This window comes from Salmo salar, chromosome 21 (genome assembly GCF_965601325.2).
Source record: "Salmo salar chromosome 21, fSalSal1, whole genome shotgun sequence".
Taxonomy (NCBI): domain Eukaryota; kingdom Metazoa; phylum Chordata; class Actinopteri; order Salmoniformes; family Salmonidae; genus Salmo; species Salmo salar.
In genome coordinates, this window is record NC_138311.1 from 51,102,202 (window position 1) to 51,122,661 (window position 20,460).

The window sequence follows — 20,460 nt, forward strand, 5'->3', positions numbered from 1 at the left end:
TGGGGAAACCTTCCCAACCTACCCCGTTTCCCCCACTAAGCTGGCCTGGGGAGACCTTCCCAACCTACCCCGTTTCCCCCACTAAGCTGGCCTGGGGAGACCTTCCCAACCTACCCCGTTTCCCCCACTAAGCTGGCCTTGGGGAAACCTTCCCAACCTACCCCGTTTCTCCCACTAAGCTGGCCTGGGGAGACCTTCCCAACCTACCCCGTTTCCCCCACTAAGCTGGCCTGGGGAGACCTTCCCAACCTACCCCGTTTCCCCCACTAAGCTGGCCTGGGGAAACCTTCCCAACCTACCCCGTTTCCCCCACTAAGCTGGCCTGGGGAAACCTTCCCAACCTACCCCGTTTCCCCCACTAAGCTGGCCTGGGGAAACCTTCCCAACCTACCCAGTTTCCCCCACTAAGCTGGCCTGGGGAGACCTTCCCAACCTACCCCGTTTCCCCCACTAAGCTGGCCTGGGGAGACCTTCCCAACCTACCCCGTTTCCCCCACTAAGCTGGCCTGGGGAAACCTTCCCAACCTACCCCGTTTCCCCCACTAAGCTGGCCTGGGGAGACCTTCCCAACCTACCCCGTTTCCCCCACTAAGCTGGCCTGGGGAGACCTTCCCAACCTACCCCGTTTCCCCCACTAAGCTGGCCTGGGGAGACCTTCCCAACCTACCCCGTTTCCCCCACTAAGCTGGCCTGGGGAAATCTTCCCAACCTTCCCCGTTTCCCCCACTAAGCTGGCCTGGGGAGACCTTCCCAACCTACCCCGTTTCCCCCACTAAGCTGGCCTGGGGAGACCTTCCCAACCTACCCCGTTTCCCCCACTAAGCTGGCCTGGGGAGACCTTCCCAACCTACCCCGTTTCCCCCACTAAGCTGGCCTGGGGAAACCTTCCCAACCTACCCCGTTTCCCCCACTAAGCTGGCCTGGGGAGACCTTCCCAACCTACCCCGTTTCCCCCACTAAGGTGGCCTGGGGAGACCTTCCCAACCTACCCCGTTTCCCCCACTAAGCTGGCCTGGGGAGACCTTCCCAACCTACCCCCCGTTTCCCCCACTAAGCTGGCCTGGGGAGACCTTCCCAACCTACCCCGTTTCCCCCACTAAGCTGGCCTGGGGAAACCTTCCCAACCTACCCCGTTTCCCCCACTAAGCTGGCCTGGGGAAACCTTCCCAACCTACCCCCCGTTTCCCCCACTAAGCTGGCCTGGGGAGACCTTCCCAACCTACCCCGTTTCCCCCACTAAGCTGGCCTGGGGAGACCTTCCCAACCTACCCCGTTTCCCCCACTAAGCTGGCCTGGGGAGACCTTCCCAACCTACCCCGTTTCCCCCACTAAGCTGGCCTGGGGAGACCTTCCCAACCTACCCCCCGTTTCCCCCACTAAGCTGGCCTGGGGAGACCTTCCCAACCTACCCCGTTTCCCCCACTAAGCTGGCCTGGGGAGACCTTCCCAACCTACCCCCCGTTTCCCCCACTAAGCTGGCCTGGGGAGACCTTCCCAACCTACCCCGTTTCCCCCACTAAGCTGGCCTGGGGAAACCTTCCCAACCTACCCCGTTTCCCCCACTAAGCTGGCCTGGGGAAACCTTCCCAACCTACCCCCCGTTTCCCCCACTAAGCTGGCCTGGGGAGACCTTCCCAACCTACCCCGTTTCCCCCACTAAGCTGGCCTGGGGAGACCTTCCCAACCTACCCCGTTTCCCCCACTAAGCTGGCCTGGGGAGACCTTCCCAACCTACCCCGTTTCCCCCACTAAGCTGGCCTGGGGAATACAGTATGTCCTTGTAAATGACCATCTAGCCTCTTTACTCACTTGAAGAAGCGTGGTTCATGCTTAATGTCGTTCTCGTCTTGCCACTTCCTCCTGGTGCGCTGCATGTCCTCAATACGCTGCTTTTCTGAGGCTGCCATTTCCACATTCCCCTCCTCCAGGTGTCTAATGTAGAGAAACAACATCCCTATGAGTCAAATATACTGTCAAATGTTACTCATCAGGGAAATACACATAAAGCTTGTAAACATATTTAACCATTCAAATAATACCTCATCCTCTTATTTCAGATGTAAAACTAGCTTTTAGTCCTTTTTAGAGCTTCACTAATCAACCATTCTGTAAATCTATATCAGACCACAACAACAGCTGCATTGTGCTGGTTGGCATTTATTGTCATGAATCTTGTTCTGGAGGCAATTCCGCAGAGTGGTCACTAGCTGGCACAGCCACAAAGTCATAACATCTGATTTTAAACCTAACATTAACTACACCGCTAACCCTAATGCCTAACCCTTGCTTTAAATTTAGACCAAAATGCATATTTTTGTTTTCATACATTTTTACAATATAGTCAATTTTGATTTGGCAGCTGGTTCAACTAGCCTCCAGGGCAAGGTTCATGACAATAAAGGTGTGCTAGTTCAGTGGTTCATCCAGTCAGATCTGTATGATAATGGTACCGCTCCACCTTCTCTCAACAGGTGGCAGCAGTAGGTAGCACACAGTGCATTTCTCATACCGTTTTCTAGGCACAGTAGCTGAAAGTGTGATGGCGTAACGGTTGTATGTCTCTACCTTTGATCGGGTCTGAAGCGGGCATCTGTGGGTGGTAGCAGGTCTTGCATCTCAGGGCAAAGCTCATTGAGCTCAATGGCAAACCTGGTAAAGCCATAATACAGCTCGTAGTCTGTGGGCATGGACCCTGAGGAAGGAACACATGACATCACACAGATCAAGAATCAGTTCAAAGTTATTTTTATTTTATTTAAATGCAGACAATTACATTGATGGAAGCAACAATAAAGCTGATCCAACCCCTAAAGAAAGAAAAAAGAAAAGAATATTTAGTTCAAAGTCTTTTTTTCCATTGGAGTGGATTATTGACACCAGTGTCAACACTTTCTTTGATCCCGTATTATAATCTCATGTAGTAGTATTTTATGGTTTAATCTAATGCTGTTGTCTGCTTAACGATAGCGGATATCCAATTCAAATCGTCTTGCATAGCAACAGTATGATTGACGTAGTTACTTTCGTCAACATTAACTATGATGAAAAATACTCGTCAACTACCTATTTTTCCTGACTAAAACTATGACGAGACACCCTGGGGAAAAAAACGATAACTATTACAAATTACTTTTCATTTTAGTCGCCGAAAATGTGACGAGACGAGAATTCCACGTGAGACTAATGGACATTTAATTTGACATGAAGCTCCTTTTCATCTGTTTTGTCTTAATGCATATATGCTTGCAAAATATTTCATGCAATCCTCTGAGTTGCATGGTCTGATTGAGCTGCTCTGCCCGGCCTTGTCCACTTGTCCATCTTTTGAACTGATGTGAAGCCAGGACACCTCCTTTTTTTTAACCTTTATTTATACAGGTTTTTCTCATTGAGATAACATCTATTTTTCAAGAGAGACCTGGCCTAACCTCAACTAGAAACAATAATCTTTCTTACTTTCATGTAGGCTATTTTTGCTTTGATTAGGGACAGATCGAAATTTACTGGGGAATGGGAGGGGCTGGTCCAACTCAAGGTGTCATAAAGAAAATGCACCCCCCTCCCCAACGGAAAAAATATTTTTACACGACCCTCCCCATAGCCAGTCAAATACATGGAACACCCTCCCCCCTCATTGAATTAACTCAAAATAGTGTTTACGAACACAAATAACAATAACTGTAGTGACCTTGTGTTTATAAATGTGGATATCGACATAGCACAGTCGATGCCACACAGTGCTATGGGCCAGAAGGTTGAGGATTCTCCGTCCACCACAGACGAGCTCACTCTCCCTGCCTGTTTCATTACACTACGATCAGAGTCGGCTGCAGACAATGATCAGCTGGGAGGGAATCACATTTTCATTATTTTGATGCCATAGTTATAATTCTATAAAATATATGCAACACATTTATCACCAACAGGTTTCTGAGCCAATGCACCACACAACCAATAAACAATACCGACTTTGGACACTCCAATATCACGGTTTGTGTTTTCAACACCACAATAAATAGACTATGTCAATCTCGACAAACAGAAAATGTATTCTGCATGCCATTAAAATGTTTGTTGTTTTGTAATAGATGTCTCTTTCCATTCATCAAATGTCCACTGCATAGTTTGGATTGATTGATTAAACAATTTTATTTGTCAGCAAAAAACAATACATATACACTACTGTTCAAAAGTTTGGGGTCACTTAGAAATGTCCTTGTTTTTGAAAGAAAAGCAGATTTTTTGTCCATTAAAATAACATAACATTGATCAGAAATACAGTGTAGACATTGTTAATGTTGTAAATGACTATTGTAGCTGGAAACAACTGATTTTTTATGGAATATCTACATAGGTGTACAGAGGCCCATTATCAGCAACCATCACTCCTGTGTTCCAATGGCACGTTGTGTTAGCTAATCCAAGTTTATCATTTTAAAAGGCTAATTGATCTTTAGAAAACCCTTTTGCAATTATGTTAGCACAGCTGAAAACTGTTGTCCTGATTAAAGAAGCAATAAAACTGGCCTTCTTTAGACTAGTTGAGTATCTGGAGCATCAGTTTTTGTGGGTTCGATTACAGGCTCAAAATGGCCAGAAACAAAGACCTTTCTTCTGAAACTCGTCAGTCTATTCTTGTTCTGAGAAGTGAAGGCTATTCCATGCGAGAAATTGCCAAGAAAATGAAGATCTCGTACAACGCTGTGTACTACTCCCTTCACAGAACAGCGCAAACTGGCTCAAACCAGAATAGAAAGAGGAGTGGGAGGCCCCGGTGCACAACTGAGTAAGAGGACAAGTACATGAGAGTGCCTAGTTTAAGATATAGACGCCTCACAAGTCCTCATCAAGTTGCTGATGCTTTTTTCCTATGGGAAAAACGAATGCTATTTGTTGAATATAAGGAGTACAGTAATAGATTTTGGAAAGCTGAAATTCTCCCCTTTTCAAGGAAACCACTTTTATTTACCCTCCTTGACAGTTATGATGGGGAGAAAAATCAGCTGTAAATTGTTTAACCTGTAGCCAAGGCTTTATAGCCTATATGGTTCATTATGGCTGGCATTGGTTACAATCTGCCCTCAATATTGCCAGCTAAGGTATACGAGGGGATAGTAGGCCTAGTTGAACAAGGCTATCTGAATGTGTACATGATGGAAGTTAGAGGTAGCCTAAATATTCATTATTTCATATTTTAAAAAATGCACCGACTATTATGTGACTAAAATGTCTGTGACTAAAACTACACTAAAATAGTTTTAGTAGACTGATAATAACTAAAACTAACGAAGGATAAAATGATGTGACTAAGACTAAAAGGTATTTTAAGATAAAATCTAAAATAGCTGCCAAAATTCACACCTGGCCTCCAGATGCATCTGGCAGAGGGCGGGACTCCACAGTAAAGGCCCTCGTGCCATTTTCCGAACAGCCGACGCACTACCTTTCCCTCTTGGTCCATCACAAACCCTTGAACCTCATTCACATTAGAACTCCAGTAATTTCCCTACAAGCAAAATGAGACAACAGTAATATTGTGATCATAAGATAAATAACAATCATCATCCACTGGCAAGGAAACAATATTGACAATAATTAAATGTCCAAATTGTAGTCAGCCAAGATAAGTGATACATGATTCACAGGGATGGTTATTTCTCAGCACATAATTGTCTTTGGACTTCATAGTAATTTTACCGGACATATCCACAGCTGAGTTCACCGATGTCTTACCTTGACGAAGGTAAGTTTGCAGATACAGGCACTGCTTTTGGTGTTCCTAATGGTGATCTCCCCGTAGTGTTCGATCCACCTTCTGCCGCTTAGGATGTTGTGCACGCAGGTGGTGACTTTGTTCCATTCATAGTGGTCACCAAAGCTGAACGACACAACAGCAGCAGTCAGGATATCTACAGTAATCACATAATAGCTTTGAAGTGCGACTGTGTCTTTAAGATGCTAACGTGGCCACATAATCACACAGAGCGTTAGAAGTCTCACAAGCTAAATAGCAGGGCCTGTGGAATCTCATTTTTCTGAGGCAGAGACACTTGTGATGTACTATAATCTATGTGCTTATTCAGCAGCCTTCACACATCCCTTCCTGCTCTTCTGTCTGAGTGATTCATTTCCCACAGCTCCCCCCTCCCAAACCTTGTCAAGGGCACTTTAATAGGGCATACAGTAGCTCTGTAAAGCTTCCAGGGACCCAGAGTGGAATGATGGCTGTGGCAGGGGTAGGCTAGCAGGGACCTGAAGGCTTCAAGAAGGTAAGGCCACTTTTATGGATGTACCTCCTATAGTAAGTGACAGTGGGGATATGTCTTGAGGATGTCAGACTCTCTGTGTGTGTGTGTGTGTATGTGTGTGTGTGTGTGTGTGTGTGGAATACCTTGGAAGGATAACATTAACGGTGCCAATCGGGAGGATTTCCATTGATTTCCCCCAGAATTTGTTTTTCCATCTGACGTCTGAGAAGAAAATCGGCAGAATTAGCCATTAATGTACCATCTTGATGCACAATGAAAAACCATGACCTCATTGAGGAAGTGTGTGTGTGACACTGTAATTCAACAGGTAACGTACCTTGCAAGAAGGTGAACTTGTTGGAATCAGCGTGACAAGCTGATATGGGTGGATGGTGGCTCACCTTCAAGAGATAATCAAACGTCATAACATCAGTGACAATACTGCTAGATTATTGCCTCTTAGAGGAATTCATTTTAGGTCCAGATACAAAAGTAGCCACTTCCTTCTAGAACCATTCTAAACGTATTGTGAGAAGGAGAGGGTGAGTCATTATATCGTGAATATCATGCGGACTGGGCAACCATTAACAGCTGACCCTGGACCTGACCCTGGACTTGGACCTGACCCTGGACTTAAACCTGACCCTGGAACCCTGACCCTGGAACCCTGACCCTGGAACCCTGACCCTGGAACCCTGACCCTGGAACCCTGACCCTGGACCTGACCCTGGAACCCTGACCCTGGACCTGACCCTGGAACCCTGACCCTGGACCTGACCCTGGAACCCTGACCCTGGACCTGACCCTGGAACCCTGACCCTGGAACCCTGACCCTGGACCTGACCCTGGACTTGGACCTGACCCTGGATTTGAACCTGACCCTGGACCTGACCCTGGAACCCTGACCCTTACCCTGGACCTGACCCTTACCCTGGACCTGACCTTGGACTTGGACCTGACCCTGGACTTGGACCTGACCCTGGACTTGACCCTGGACTCGGACCTGACCCTGGACCTGACCCTGGACCTGACCCTGGACCTACACTAGCAGCAGACTGGGACAGTCTTTCTTTAAGCACACTGAAAGCCTACAGACCTGACAGGATCAGTCTGCAGCACAATGCAATACAATACTGCAACCTACAGCTCATGTTAGTTATAAATTGTGGGAGGCAACCAGTCTGTCTAGAGAGACTACATTTGACCTGGGTTTTTTTAGGGACATTTACAGTATTTATTCATTTCTTGATAACGTATACACACTGTATGAGGGTTAATAAGGTATTGGTAAATATGCCAGAGCCTGTATTCATAGAAGTGCTGATCTAGGATCAGGTTTCACCCTGTCCATTCATTACAATCTAAAATGCAGTACTGTGGGAACCTACCTGCTCAGCGATAAAACACATGCCCTTGTCCTCACGGATACATTCATATGTCTCTCCCAGTAAAGGGTTGAATGGCTTGCTTCCCGCTCTGTAGTACGTGGAGGAGTACCCTGAGATGACGAACGCTGCCATAATGGCCTGTAGCAGAGAAACAGCAACACAATCAAACAAAACGACACTAACTACATAAAACATACACAATGTCTTTAATGCCTTACGTTAATATGGCTGCTGCAGTTACACTGAAACACAAATTCTCCTTTTCTGAAAGTTATGCATGAATCATTTGTACATCAAATACTGCATGGTACCATAAAGTAACAGCAGTTAAACCCCTGGAACATACTGGTTTACAACATCCCAGTAATGAAATGTCATAGTCTCCAAAATGTTGTATTCACACACCGTCCTGTTATGATAACTAAGCCAGTAGAATGACAGATGTGAGACTGAACAAGGTGGACAGCTGCATCAGAGCATGATATTTCTGGTCTTTGTCTCTGGAAGACCAAGGCTATCTATCCTTCAGAATGGTCACTGTCAACGCCACAGCAGCGCACAGATATACACAAACTAACATGTCTGTCACTACCAGGGACTGGGTCACGCTGTATGGGTTAGTGATGGGAGGCACTGGGTCACGCTGTATGGGTTAGTGATGGGAGACACTGGGTCACGCTGTATGGGTTAGTGATGGGAGGCACTGGGTCACGCTGTATGGGTTAGTGATGGGAGACACTGGGTCACGCTGTATGGGTTAGTGATGGGAGGCACTGGGTCACGCTGTATGGGTTAGTGATGGGAGACACTGGGTCACGCTGTATGGGTTAGTGATGGGAGGCACTGGGTCACGCTGTATGGGTTAGTGATGGGAGACACTGGGTCACGCTGTATGGGTTAGTGATGGGAGACACTGGGTCACGCTGTATGGGTTAGTGATGGGAGACACTGGGTCACGCTGTATGGGTTAGTGATGGGAGACACTGGGTCACGCTGTATGGGTTAGTGATGGGAGACACTGGGTCACGCTGTATGGGTTAGTGATGGGAGACACTGGGTCACGCTGTATGGGTTAGTGATGGGAGGCACTGGGTCACGCTGTATGGGTTAGTGATGGGAGACACTGGGTCATGCTGTATGGGTTAGTGATGGGAGACACTGGGTCACGCTGTATGGGTTAGTGATGGGAGACACTGGGTCACGCTGTATGGGTTAGTGATGGGAGGCACTGGGTCACGCTGTATGGGTTAGTGATGGGAGACACTGGGTCACGCTGTATGGGTTAGTGATGGGAGGCACTGGGTCACGCTGTATGGGTTAGTGATGGGAGACACTGGGTCACGCTGTATGGGTTAGTGATGGGAGGCACTGGGTCACGCTGTATGGGTTAGTGATGGGAGACACTGGGTCACGCTGTATGGGTTAGTGATGGGAGGCACTGGGTCACGCTGTATGGGTTAGTGATGGGAGGCACTGGGTCACGCTGTATGGGTTAGTGATGGGAGACACTGGGTCACGCTGTATGGGTTAGTGATGGGAGGCACTGGGTCACGCTGTATGGGTTAGTGATGGGAGACACTGGGTCACGCTGTATGGGTTAGTGATGGGAGGCACTGGGTCACGCTGTATGGGTTAGTGATGGGAGACACTGGGTCACGCTGTATGGGTTAGTGATGGGAGGCACTGGGTCACGCTGTATGGGTTAGTGATGGGAGACACTGGGTCACGCTGTATGGGTTAGTGATGGGAGGCACTGGGTCACGCTGTATGGGTTAGTGATGGGAGACACTGGGTCACGCTGTATGGGTTAGTGATGGGAGGCACTGGGTCACGCTGTATGGGTTAGTGATGGGAGACACTGGGTCACGCTGTATGGGTTAGTGATGGGAGGCACTGGGTCACGCTGTATGGGTTAGTGATGGGAGGCACTGGGTCACGCTGTATGGGTTAGTGATGGGAGGCACTGGGTCACGCTGTATGGGTTAGTGATGGGAGGCACTGGGTCACGCTGTATGGGTTAGTGATGGGAGACACTGGGTCACGCTGTATGGGTTAGTGATGGGAGGCACTGGGTCACGCTGTATGGGTTAGTGATGGGAGACACTGGGTCACGCTGTATGGGTTAGTGATGGGAGGCACTGGGTCACGCTGTATGGGTTAGTGATGGGAGACACTGGGTCACGCTGTATGGGTTAGTGATGGGAGACACTGGGTCACGCTGTATGGGTTAGTGATGGGAGGCACTGGGTCACGCTGTATGGGTTAGTGATGGGAGGCACTGGGTCACGCTGTATGGGTTAGTGATGGGAGGCACTGGGTCACGCTGTATGGGTTAGTGATGGGAGGCACTGGGTCACGCTGTATGGGTTAGTGATGGGAGGCACTGGGTCACGCTGTATGGGTTAGTGATGGGAGACACTGGGTCACGCTGTATGGGTTAGTGATGGGAGGCACTGGGTCACGCTGTATGGGTTAGTGATGGGAGGCACTGGGTCACGCTGTATGGGTTAGTGATGGGAGAGCACTGGGTCACGCTGTATGGGTTAGTGATGGGAGACACTGGGTCACGCTGTATGGGTTAGTGATGGGAGGCACTGGGTCACGCTGTATGGGTTAGTGATGGGAGACACTGGGTCACGCTGTATGGGTTAGTGATGGGAGACACTGGGTCACGCTGTATGGGTTAGTGATGGGAGACACTGGGTCACGCTGTATGGGTTAGTGATGGGAGACACTGGGTCACGCTGTATGGGTTAGTGATGGGAGGCACTGGGTCACGCTGTATGGGTTAGTGATGGGAGACACTGGGTCACGCTGTATGGGTTAGTGATGGGAGACACTGGGTCACGCTGTATGGGTTAGTGATGGGAGACACTGGGTCACGCTGTATGGGTTAGTGATGGGAGACACTGGGTCACGCTGTATGGGTTAGTGATGGGAGACACTGGGTCACGCTGTATGGGTTAGTGATGGGAGACACTGGGTCACGCTGTATGGGTTAGTGATGGGAGGCACTGGGTCACGCTGTATGGGTTAGTGATGGGAGACACTGGGTCACGCTGTATGGGTTAGTGATGGGAGACACTGGGTCACGCTGTATGGGTTAGTGATGGGAGGCACTGGGTCACGCTGTATGGGTTAGTGATGGTAATGTCTATGGTTGCTAATGCATCCTAATATAAAGAGGTTTTACATCGTCTGATGAGTCTCTGTGGTATGTTTCCTCTGTGTTAGCTGGTTGACTGGGTCACATCATCACTAAGAGTTACAGTAATGTGCCATTTCGTCATACCTTGTGGTGGTAGAGAATGCAGAGTTATACTGGTGGCCTTTTCAGAACTGTAACCATGAAGCTTTATACGACTCAGAGGGGTGAGTCTTTGGGCCGTACCATGAGTTCATACTCAGAGGGGTGAGTGTTTGGGCCGTACCATGAGTTCATACTCAGAGGGGTGAGTGTTTGGGCCGTACCATGAGTTCATACTCAGAGGGGTTAGTCTTTGGGCCGTACCATGAGTTCATACTCAGAGGGGTGAGTCTTTGGGCCGTACCATGAGTTCATACTCAGAGGGGTTAGTCTTTGGGCCGTACCATGAGTTCATACTCAGAGGGGTGAGTGTTTGGGCAGTACCATGAGTTCATACTCAGAGGGGTGAGTCGGTGGGCCGTACCATGCGTTCATACACAGAGGTGAGTGTTTGGGCCGTACCATGCGTTTATACGTAGATAGGTGAGTGCTTGGGCCGTACCATGCGTTCATACACAGAGGTGAGTGTTTGGGCCGTACCATGCGTTCATAGGGGTCCTCCGTATCGGCAGCCCTGTCTAGCAGCTCAGTGTACTCCAGCTCTTCACACATGTGCTGCAGGGTGTTGAGGGGCTCATTGAGCTCCACAGGCATGGACACCTTGGACAGGTCCTTCCCTATGTTGTTCCTCAGGATGTTCCACAGGTTGATGTTGCTGCAGTCTGGCGAGGGGGCGGGGAGACACGGGCGTCGCCCGTTACGGAAGGCACTTCCAGCCAGGTCTCCGTTCGGCACTGAAACCAGAAGTACAGTACTGTCACGGACCATCGTCAGGACTGATGACTGTCTGAACTACAAGGCTTTGTGAAAATCCTAATCCTTGCATCTCATAATAGCCACAGGTAGTTCATGACTGGAACATAGTCGAAGGATGAAGGGTTAGAATAGAAGATAGAGGCATTCCTACACTTCACATAGCTTTCATATGCCCTGAGTGCAGCTGTTGGCACACAGAGAGGCCTGCAAGGTAAATCCCCCCCACCCCCACCCCCACACACACACTGTAATGGAAGGAGAGGCCTGCAAGGTAAATCCCCCCCACCCCCACCCCCACACACACACACTGTAATGGAAGGAGAGGCCTGCAAGGTAAATCCCCCCCACCCACACACACTGTAATGGAAGGAGAGGCCTGCAAGGCAAATCCCCCCCACCCCCACCCCCACACTGTAATGGAAGGAGAGGCCTGCAAGGTAAATCCCCCCCACCCCCACCCCCACCCCCCCACACACACACTGTAATGGAAGGAGAGGCCTGCAAGGTAAATCCCCCCCACCCCCACCCCCACCCCCCCACACACACACTGTAATGGAAGGAGAGGCCTGCAAGGTAAATCCCCCCCACCCACACACCCCCACACACACACTGTAATGGAAGGAGAGGCCTGCAAGGTAAATCCCCCCCACCCACACACCCCCACACACACACTGTAATGGAAGGAGAGGCCTGCAAGGTAAATCCCCCCCACCCACACACACACACTGTAATGGAAGGAGAGGCCTGCAAGGCAAATCCCCCCCACCCCCACCCCCACACACACACTGTAATGGAAGGAGAGGCCTGCAAGGCAAATCCCCCCCACCCACACACCCCCACACACACACTGTAATGGAAGGAGAGGCCTGCAAGGTAAATCCCCCCCACCCCCACACACACACTGTAATGGAAGGAGAGGCCTGCAAGGTAAATCCCCCCCACCCACACACCCCCACACACACACTGTAATGGAAGGAGAGGCCTGCAAGGCAAATCCCCCCCACCCCCACCCCCACACACACACTGTAATGGAAGGAGAGGCCTGCAAGGCAAATCCCCCCCACCCCCACCCCCACACACACACACTGTAATGGAAGGAGAGGCCTGCAAGGTAAATCCCCCCCCACCCCCACCCCCACACACACACTGTAATGGAAGGAGAGGCCTGCAAGGTAAATCCCCCCCACCCACACACACACACTGTAATGGAAGGAGAGGCCTGCAAGGTAAATCCCCCCCACCCCCACCCCCACCCCCACACACACACTGTAATGGAAGGAGAGGCCTGCAAGGTAAATCCCCCCCACCCCCACCCCCCCCCCCCCCCCCCCCCCCCACACACACTGTAATGGAAGGAGAGGCATTTTTGGAAAGCTAAGGAGGACCTACTTTGTCTGGAGACGTTATCAGTCACGCTGGCATTGTCTTCTGAAATATTATCGCTCACATCGCTGACGTATGATTCATCGTCTGAGGCCTAGAGGGTTAGAGGAAGACAACAGAGCCACTGAGTCAGTACAGTATAGTACACACACACACACACACACACACACACACACACACACACACACACACACACACACACACACACACACACACACACACACACACACACACACACACACACACACACACACACACACACACACACACACACACACACACACACACACACACTGCATTTTGCCCGTGACTAGAAAACTGCCGTCAGTGCTTGCTATCTCTTCTCTCTCTTTCTGCAGTCACCACAAGATGAGACACTGCAGCATTTCCACTTTATATATAGTAACATACAATGAACTTACTGCCGGTGGCAGAGAATAGCAGATTGTGGCTGTTGGTAGTAATGAATAGGGCCTGGCACCTGAGGCAGAGGGTTTGGCCCTAGCCTGGTGATGGACCTCCTTGGTGAGTAATCCTTCAGCAGGACTCTAGATAGCAGCACTTGGTTTTCATACCTGGGGAGCAGCCAGATAGGCCTCAAGGGTGATGGCTCTTATGGGGCCATACTGACTGATGCTCGGTACTCATGGCATTGGGCCTGTCATTGGGCCTGTCATGGCAGTGAGTGAAAAAAGCCATCCCTTTGGCTTAAGAACAGACAAACCATCAGACTGGAGGAAGGACCATGTCAAATCCATAAAGAAGGGCGTACCATTGAAAACCTGGAGTTGGTTTCATGAGAAATTGGACATGACTGGACTCAGTTGAAGGACCCAGTTGAAGGACATGACTGGACCCAGCAGCATAATAGACTAGAGACTGGAGACCCCCCCTCTAGTTTGGAGAGCCCCCCTCTAGCTTGGAGAGCCCCCCTCTAGCTTGGAGAGCCCCCCTCTAGTTTGGAGAGCCCCCCTCTAGTTTGGAGAGCCCCCCTCTAGCTCGGAGAGCCCCCCTCTAGCTCGGAGAGCCCCCCTCTAGCTCGGAGAGCCCCCCTCTAGCTCGGAGAGCCCCCCTCTAGTTTGGAGAGCCCCCCTCTAGTTTGGAGAGCCCCCCTCTAGCTCGGAGAGCCCCCCTCTAGCTTGGAGAGCCCCCCTCTAGCTCGGAGAGCCCCCCTCTAGCTTGGAGAGCCCCCCTCTAGTTTGGAGAGCCCCCCTCTAGTTTGGAGAGCCCCCCTCTAGTTTGGAGAGCCCCCCTCTAGTTTGGAGAGCCCCCCTCTAGCTCGGAGAGCCCCCCTCTAGCTCGGAGAGCCCCCCTCTAGCTTGGAGAGCCCCCCTCTAGTTTGGAGCCCCCCTCTAGCTTGGAGAGCCCCCCTCTAGCTTGGAGAGCCCCCCTCTAGCTCGGAGAGCCCCCCTCTAGCTCGGAGAGCCCCCCTCTAGCTCGGAGAGCCCCCCTCTAGTTTGGAGAGACCCCCTCTAGCTTGGAAAGCCCCCCTCTAGCTTGGAGAGCCCCCCTCTAGCTCGGAGAGCCCCCCTCTAGCTTGGAGAGCCCCCCTCTAGCTTGGAGAGCCCCCCTCTAGTTTGGAGAGACCCCCTCTAGCTTGGAGAGACCCCCTCTAGCTTGGAGAGACCCCCTCTAGCTTGGAGAGCCCCCCTCTAGCTTGGAGAGCCCCCCTCTAGCTTGGAGAGCCCCCCCTCTAGTTTGGAGAGACCCCCTCTAGCTTGGAGGGCCCCCCTCTAGCTTGGAGAGCCCCCCTCTAGCTTGGAGAGCCCCCCTCTAGTTTGGAGAGCCCCCCTCTAGCTTGGAGAGACCCCCTCTAGCTTGGAGAGACCCCCTCTAGCTTGGAGAGACCCCCTCTAGCTCGGAGAGCCCCCCTCTAGCTTGGAGAGCCCCCCTCTAGCTCGGAGAGCCCCCCTCTAGCTTGGAGTGCCCCCCTCTAGTTGGCCTTTCTCTGTCTCTACATGTCTGAGTTTTTGTTGTGTGCTATCTCTGTCTCTCACACTGGTTTTAATCATATCTGACTAACTCCAGCTCCACTTGGCCATGTTTTATCTGTTCTCCGACCCCCAGCCCTCTCTCACCTCGTTCTCTGACGAGCTGGCTGACAGCAGTACTTCCTGGGCGTCGAAGAACTCCGACACAGACTCTGACATAGACAGCCTGCTCTCATTGGACGTCTGTTGAGTCAGAGGGATTCCCCTCTGCTCCCCCCCCTTTAAGGAAACAGAGAAACACAATCAGGACAACGTCTTTTACTAGTGACTTTAGGTGGCGAGACGACATAGAACTGAACTGTGTCAAAGTGGAGACGGTGGAGACCCAGCAGTCATTGGTGACTTTATTCTTCCTATATTCCTGGTAAGATCACATTGTTTTTTCCATTTACCTTGACGTCAGGTTCAGCACAACTTTAATGATCAGTGAGCTCACCTGCCAAGAGATACTGGAAGCACCTTCTTTAAGGACAGGAATCAATACCCTAATTGGTAAACGCAGTAAAGCAGAGAATACACAATGTTTTCCAGTTAACTAAAGTTACCTGTCCATCTCTACAACAGGATGCATAGCACCACAGAGGAGATAAACAACACACAAGACCCCTATTCTCCCTGACCTCACCTGGTAGCTACCAGCTGGCTGCCATAAGCACACCCAGCACTGCAATGGCAAGTGTCCTGCACGTCAGGGACAACGACAACAAAACAACGACTTGATCCAGTAGAAGACGTAGCTAGCTACCTCATCAGGACTGGTGATGAGGTTCACACTGATCGTTTGTTCAGACAGGACCGACTCAGAGTGGATGCGGCCCAGTCGGGTTTTAAGCTCAGCGTTTTGGGACAGGGCCTGAAATGAGGAGAAATACTAATCAATCACTAATCTGTCAGCTGGAGGAGAGGGGTGTAGAGAGGAATACAGAACTAAACAAGAAAAACATTACAACTGGATCTATATTGTACAGCTCTACATTCATATTCAGCTCTACACATATCATGTGTAGGTTACCCCCCACTCTACATACCATGGCTGCTCTGTTTTCGTCTCACTGTGTGAGTATATGAAATGGATCCATTCGCAAAGAAACAGAAATCAAACTCAAGCAGTGATGAAAGTCATACCAATTCCATTGAAACTCCTCATCTCTCCAGCAAGTACATTTCATGTTTCAAGTACTGCACAGAATATTTAAGGTGATGTAGTGTGGTCTGACAAAAACAACACAATTAACCATTTATAGTGACTGTTCCCAGTGCAGGAGGATTATGGGTAGTGTAGAAGGAGAATTCTAAATGAACACCTGCCGGTCTCACCTGTGACAGAGACTTCCTGAGGGTGATGACCTGGGCAGACCGCTCTGACTGCTCCTGGTCTGAGAAAACAGATTTGATCTTCTCCTTTTCCATGGCCACCGTGTTGAATGCAGACTTCAACATGGAGTGGACTGCAAAAGACAGGAACCAGAAATCATTTTAAACATACCCTCTGGTCACTTACAACTCTTACTCATGGTTTCCCTACACTTTGCTGGTATGGATAGTGTAAAGGGATGGTGAACAGGGACAGACTGATGCAGGAGCTTACCGAGGCTGAAAAAATGAAATAATAATATATATAATAATACGTTTTAATATATACAGAGCATTCGGGAAGTATTCAGATCCCTTCACTTTTTCCACATTTTGTTACGCTACAGCCTTATTCTAAAATTGATTCAATTAATATTATAGCATTGAGTCTTCTTGGGTATGACTCTACAAGTTTGGCACACCTGTATTTAGGGAGTTTCTCCCATTCTTCTCTGCAGATCCTCTCAAGCTCTGTCAGGTTGGATGGGGTGCGTTGCTGCACAGTTATTTTCAGGTCTCTCCAGAGATGTTGGATCGGGTTCAAGTCCGGGCTCTGGCTGGGCCACTCAAGGACATTCAGAGACTTGTCCCGAAGCCACTCCTGTGTTGTCTTGGCTGTGTGCTTAGGGTCATTGTTCTATTGGAAGGTGAACCTTCACCCCAGTCTGAGGTCCTGAGCTCTCTGGCGCAGGTTTTCATCAAGGATCTCTCTGTACTTTGCTCCGTTCATCTTTCCCTCGATCCTGACTAGTCTCCCAGTCCCTGCCACTGAAAAACATCCCCACAGCATGATCCTGTTACCACCATGCTTCACCGTAGGGATAGTGCCAGGATTCACCGTAGGGATGGTGCCACTGTCAACTGTGGGACCTTATGTCGACAGGTGTGTGCCATTCCAAATCATGTCCAATCAATTGAATTTACCACAGGTGGACTCAAGGATAATCAATGGAAACAGGATGCACCTGAGATCAATTTCAAGTCTCATAGCAAAGTCTCATAGCAAAGGTTCTGAATACTTATGTTTAAATTTTGTATACATTTGCAAACATTTCTAAAAACGCGTTTTTGTTTTGTCATTATGGGGTACTGTGTGTAGATTGCTCAGGATTTGTATTTATTTAATCCATTTTAGAATAAGGCTGTAACGTAACAAAATGTGGAAAAATTCAAGGGGTCTGAATATTTTCCGAAAGCACTGTATATTTAATATTTTATAGTAAGAATAGGCATATAATGTAATGCGACAATGAAAGAGAACATATACTTTCCCCAAACAATCTTGCTGACTGTTGCGGGTGTGCAAAAGTGACATTCTGGGCTTATAAAACAAATGGTACGAGCAAGAGTAGTGTTTCTCTTATCTTGGAACTTTGTCTGTGGAAGGACAGCTTTATCAGTCTTATTTCATGGACGTGTAGCCTATGAATGTATTTTGAACGGGATATAGACCAAACCAATATTTCAACTGGTCTGGTTGGCTTTGCCCCCAGTAAATGTACCCATGGGCCGCTACTGAAGTTAACAAATTGCATCTTTGTGCACCGATTTGTTTACAGAAAATGAGGGTGTGCCAGGAGGATGTTCCGGGATGACAAAACCCCAGGGCCAATGATTTGTTCATCTGGACGTGAAGTGTAAATACATTTGTTGGTTGGTGTGAAATGCATTCCAGTGTAGTTAACATGACCTATCAATCAGTGCAGAAGACTGTGCGTGTTTGTGTGTGTGTGATTGTGTATACAGTATATGTGTGTATGTCTACAGTGCCTTAAAAAAGTATTCACCCCCTTGTCGTTTTTCCTATTTTCTTGCATTACAACCTGTAATTTAAATAGATATTTATTTGGATTTCATATAATGGACATACACAAAATAGTCCAAATTGGTGAAGTGAAATGAAAACAATAACTTGTTTAAAAAAATAAAAATAAATGTTAAATAAAGTCCACCTGTGTGCAATCTAAGTGTCACATGATCTGTCACATGATCTCAGTATATATACACCTGTTCTGAAAGGCCCCAGAGTCTGCAACACCACTAAGCAAGGAGCTCCACCAAGTACAGATCAGGGTTCTAAAAGAATCTCTGAAACTTTGAACATCCCACGGAGAACCATTAAATCCATTATTAAAAAATGGAAGGAATATGGCACCACACCAAGAGATGGCCGCCCACCAAAACTCATGGACCAGGCAAGGAGGGCATTAATCAGAGAGGCAACAAGGAGACTAAAGATAACCCTGAAGGAGCTGCAAAGCTCCACAGCGGAGATTGGAGTATCTGTCCATAAGACCACTTTAAGCTGTACACTCCATAAGGCTTTGCTTTATGGAAGAGTGGCCAAATAAAAGTCATTGCTTAAAGAAAACAATAAGCAAACACATTTTGTGTTCGCCAAAAGGCGTGTGGGAGACTCCCCAAACATGTGGAAGAAGGTACTCTGGTCAGATGAGACTAAAATTTAGCTTTTTGGCCATCAAGGAGAACGCTATGTCTGGCGCAAACCCAACACCTCCCATCACCCCGAGAACCCCATCTCCAAAGTGAAGCATGGTAGTGGCAGCATGCTGTGGGGATGTTTTTAAATCGGCAGGGACTGGGAAACTGGTCAGAATTGAAGAAATGATGGATGGCGCTCTAAATACAGGGAAATTCTTGAGTGAAACCTGTTTCAGTCTTCCAGAGATTTGAGACTGGGACGGAGGTTCACCTTCCAGCAGGACAATGACCCTAAGAATATTGCTAAAGCAACACTCAAGTGGTTTAATGGGAAACATTTAAGTGTCTTTGAATGGCTTAGTCAAAGCCCAGACCTCAATCCAATTGAGAATCTGTGGTATGACTTAAAGATTGCTGTACACCAGCGGAACCCATCCAACTTTAAGGAACTGGAGCAGTTTTGTCTTGAAGAATGGGCAAAAATCCCAGTGGTTAGATGTGCCAAGCTAATAGAGACATACCCCAAGAGACTTGCAGCTGTAATTGCTGCAGAAGGCGGCTCTACAAAATATTGACTTTGGGGGGGTGAATAGTTATGCAGGCTTAAGTTTTCTGTTTTTTTGTCTTATTTCTTGTTTCTGTCACAATAAAAAATATTTTCAAAGTGGTAGTAAGCATGTTGTGTAAATCAAATGATACAAACCCCCCCAAAAATCTATTTTAATTCTAGGTTGTAAGGCAACAAAATAGGAAAAATGCCATGGGGGTGAATACTTTTGCAAGCCACTGTACCTTTCTGAGCGATGAGGCAGAAGTCCTCCTGTAGTTTGATGTAGTCACCGCCACACTCCATGTTGTCAGGAATCTGGCGAGAGACAGGGGTCTGGAAGTCCACCTGCTCAGCGCACAGGTTGGGGTTGGAGGAGTGGAGGCGCGTGGGCGACATACTGGCACTCACAGGGAGAGAGGGGACCTGAGAGGAGGAGAGGAAGGGAGGAATGAGAGGAAGGAGAGGGAGGGAGGAGAGGAGAATGGAGAGAAACGAGAGGGAGAGGAGGCGAGGAAGGGAGGAATGAGAGGAAGGAGAGGGAGGGAGGAGAGGAGAATGGAGAGAAACGAGAGGGAGAGGAGGCGAGGAAGGAGAGGAGTGTCAGTACCACTTGGAGACTTGGGAATGTAGTAATGTGATCTACAGATGGAGCTCCATAAGACCTTCTGCGTTCTCTTCTGACATAGTCAAGACAGATACTCACTCTGTGTTTATATCACTATATGAATCACACCAAGTCTGACAAGTCATATGGGACAGCAAAGCACAGATGAAGCTGAGGCTTCGTTCCAACCAATGTTCTTTTCAAGCCTTGGCTATAAATACATCACTACATTTGCTTAAAAAAAACAAACAAGGAAAAAATCCCTCCCCTTGTTTCTCCTGGACTGATGACTCACTCATTAACAACAATATGTATGTATACCAGAGGGCCGCTAGTGAGAAAACAGTTGGTTCTGGGCTTCCTGGTGACGAAACGGTGGGTTTTGGGCTTCCTGGAGAGGAAATGGTTGGTTCTGGGCCTCCTGGTGACGAAACGGTG

General features: G+C 48.8%; 1 protein-coding gene across 4 annotated transcripts in view; it reads right to left on the minus strand.

Annotated features, from left to right (window-relative positions):
- Positions 1–20,460, minus strand: part of LOC106582464 (oxysterol-binding protein-related protein 6) — a 94,227-nt gene that overhangs the window by 7,723 nt on the left and 66,044 nt on the right. For 3 of the 4 annotated variants that reach the window (XM_045704866.2, XM_045704869.2, XM_045704865.2), the window contains 13 exons: positions 19,661–19,841; positions 16,391–16,521; positions 15,819–15,926; positions 15,161–15,292; positions 13,089–13,176; positions 11,424–11,677; positions 7,637–7,774; positions 6,586–6,649; positions 6,392–6,470; positions 5,734–5,878; positions 5,362–5,506; positions 2,566–2,692; positions 1,810–1,932 (listed from right to left, as the gene is read on the minus strand). In XM_045704866.2, the coding sequence (XP_045560822.1) occupies positions 1,810–1,932; positions 2,566–2,692; positions 5,362–5,506; positions 5,734–5,878; positions 6,392–6,470; positions 6,586–6,649; positions 7,637–7,774; positions 11,424–11,677; positions 13,089–13,176; positions 15,161–15,292; positions 15,819–15,926; positions 16,391–16,521; positions 19,661–19,841 (1,715 nt within the window). The remainder of the gene's footprint in view (positions 1–1,809; positions 1,933–2,565; positions 2,693–5,361; positions 5,507–5,733; positions 5,879–6,391; positions 6,471–6,585; positions 6,650–7,636; positions 7,775–11,423; positions 11,678–13,088; positions 13,177–15,160; positions 15,293–15,818; positions 15,927–16,390; positions 16,522–19,660; positions 19,842–20,460) is intronic. The other variant, XM_045704868.2, reaches the window with a different exon arrangement.